The sequence below is a fragment of the Dendroctonus ponderosae genome, unplaced genomic scaffold (assembly GCF_020466585.1).
Source record: "Dendroctonus ponderosae isolate FM_Combo_2020 unplaced genomic scaffold, Dpon_F_20191213v2 Dpon_F_20191213_3, whole genome shotgun sequence".
NCBI lineage: Eukaryota > Metazoa > Arthropoda > Insecta > Coleoptera > Curculionidae > Dendroctonus > Dendroctonus ponderosae.
The window spans coordinates 13,212,741-13,214,855 of NW_026018508.1; the positions used below are offsets into that span (position 1 = coordinate 13,212,741).

Consider the following 2,115-nt stretch of genomic DNA (forward strand, 5'->3'; position numbering starts at 1 on the left):
ATAACTTCCAAAATCGAGCGAATGAAAAGCGATTGAAGTCGTATTTTTAGTTCCAATTCCGGTATGCTCTTGAATGCTAAATTACCAAATATTTTGTTTAGGTTCCGTTCTTCTGTTTTCGATTTTCACCGTTGGTCTCCTGCTGATTATAGAAAGAGCTCGGCTGACGCCCGTAATACGAGCGAGACTTCAGAGCCTGCACAGCGATTCGCGTTTCAGCTCGTTCGAACAACTGGTGACAAAGGCAGTTGAAGTGTACAATAAACTCAATGATTATTAAATATTTTATTAGTTTAGCGAAATATCTACATGTATCTAGTTCTCATTTTTACATGAGCAAGTCCTAAACTCGAAAACATCTATTATATTCTGAAACCCCGCAAATTACATATATACATATATGCAAACGTTTATATTAATCTGATATCCAGAATATAAACTGTATTATATAACGTGTCGTTCATCGTCCATGCGCCAGCACGGTATCAGTAACACTCTTAAAATGTCCGTATTATTTTGAAGCGTAATATAATATATGTCTTTATAAATCTTAATCCTATATACACAAGTAAATTTTATTTTAATAGACATGTAAAAAAAGAAATACAAACAAAAAATATAAAATAGGTCACACACGTCCACAGTTCCCACTGGCAAGATTGAAGTTTTGTACAAATCGACTACTTACTACATGAACTTGGGACGGCTGCTCGGTTGGGGCATCACCATAAAACATTCGAAATCAATTTCTTAGATTCACTCCGGAAGAAAAACTTACTCAACTCAGTAAATGTTTTCGCCTTTTCTATAATTTGATAGACTTTAGACTATTACGAAGTCCGCCGTCTTACGAACGGAGGACGAATTGACAGATCTCCAACCAATAGAAACACTTTCGTATCATCGTATCATCGTATAAACGGATGCATGGGACACAGGCTTAATACATAAACGGATGTTTTGAAAAATGTAACAACCGTTGTAGTTTCGGATAGACATATTTTTAAAAATTGTTCTTTAACAATGTTGCTCGTTTAAAGTCCTAAGTAAATCTCGCGTCCGGCTGTATCCAGTTCTCTGCGAAATCTGTTGAGAACAATTCATCTTCGCTCTTGTGCTTTGGGCAGAGATGGAAAATAATTCACGCCATCGCGCTCCAACAAAAAAGAAATACATTAGGCTGCATAATGGAATTGCTTTAAATGATTTTGCATTGTGAGCTCTGTGATAACAAATGAGATTTGGAATTGAAAATCCATGTTGATGCGCCGACAAAGCAATTCCAGAAATTAATGACTAATTGACTTACACGCTGCAACGTTAATGATAGAGTTAATTACTATCTGGTTTTGATCGTGCCCTTTGAAACGACTGCAAGACCACTTATTAAGACAACTTTATTATTAATCCGAAAACAATAAATTCCCTCCGACCGAAAAACCCAATAACTCTAATCGAACAATGCCGGTCAAGATTTATAAACTAGGCTCGATTATCATACGTATTATAATGCCCCAAACACAACAAGAAAAACAGTCGAAAAGGAATACAACGCGATCCTGTTATAAAATTATTCAAAGTTATTCAAAACACCTAACAGGGCACCCAGACACGCAGTGAATTATGAAAACCGTAAAAAATATGACAAACGCCTTCTGCCTTTTGTTATAATATTTTTGAAATATATCGGGGTCCCAGATCTGGAGATAAGGGCGCCAGGTAAACGGTTTCACTTTTTGATCGTCAACGCGTCCTCACTGTAAAAGGCTTGCACCCATAGAGTAAGTAAAATAAAATTAATTTAATTATTTTCCTTTCTCTATGCTTGCACCCATACAGAAATCAGTGAACACTGGGATTCAATTTCAGTGATTCCGTTTCATTTTTTCAAAATTAATGCCACTCGGAACATGTTGAAGGAGCCGAAAATACATTTTGAATATCAGATTTTCAGACGCCAGTAAGCTGTGCCTTCATAGCTTATCGTCACTTTCTTATCGCATCCCAACATGCAATTTTCACAAAAAATCCGGCACAATTTCTTGTGCAATTAAAGATCGTAATAGCACGATGTATTGGCATTGTACAGCAGGGGCGGATCCAGCTTTAAAGTCA

At 36.5% G+C, this 2,115-nt stretch overlaps 1 protein-coding gene across 1 annotated transcript in view; it reads left to right on the forward strand.

Moving 5' to 3' along the window:
• Positions 1–561, forward strand: part of LOC109537525 — a 1,180-nt gene extending 619 nt beyond the window's left edge. Inside the window, exon 3 of the mRNA XM_048665154.1 lies at positions 102–561. Within this exon, the coding sequence (XP_048521111.1) occupies positions 102–280 (179 nt within the window). The 3' untranslated portion in view covers positions 281–561. The remainder of the gene's footprint in view (positions 1–101) is intronic.
• Positions 562–2,115: the final 1,554 nt, after the last annotated feature.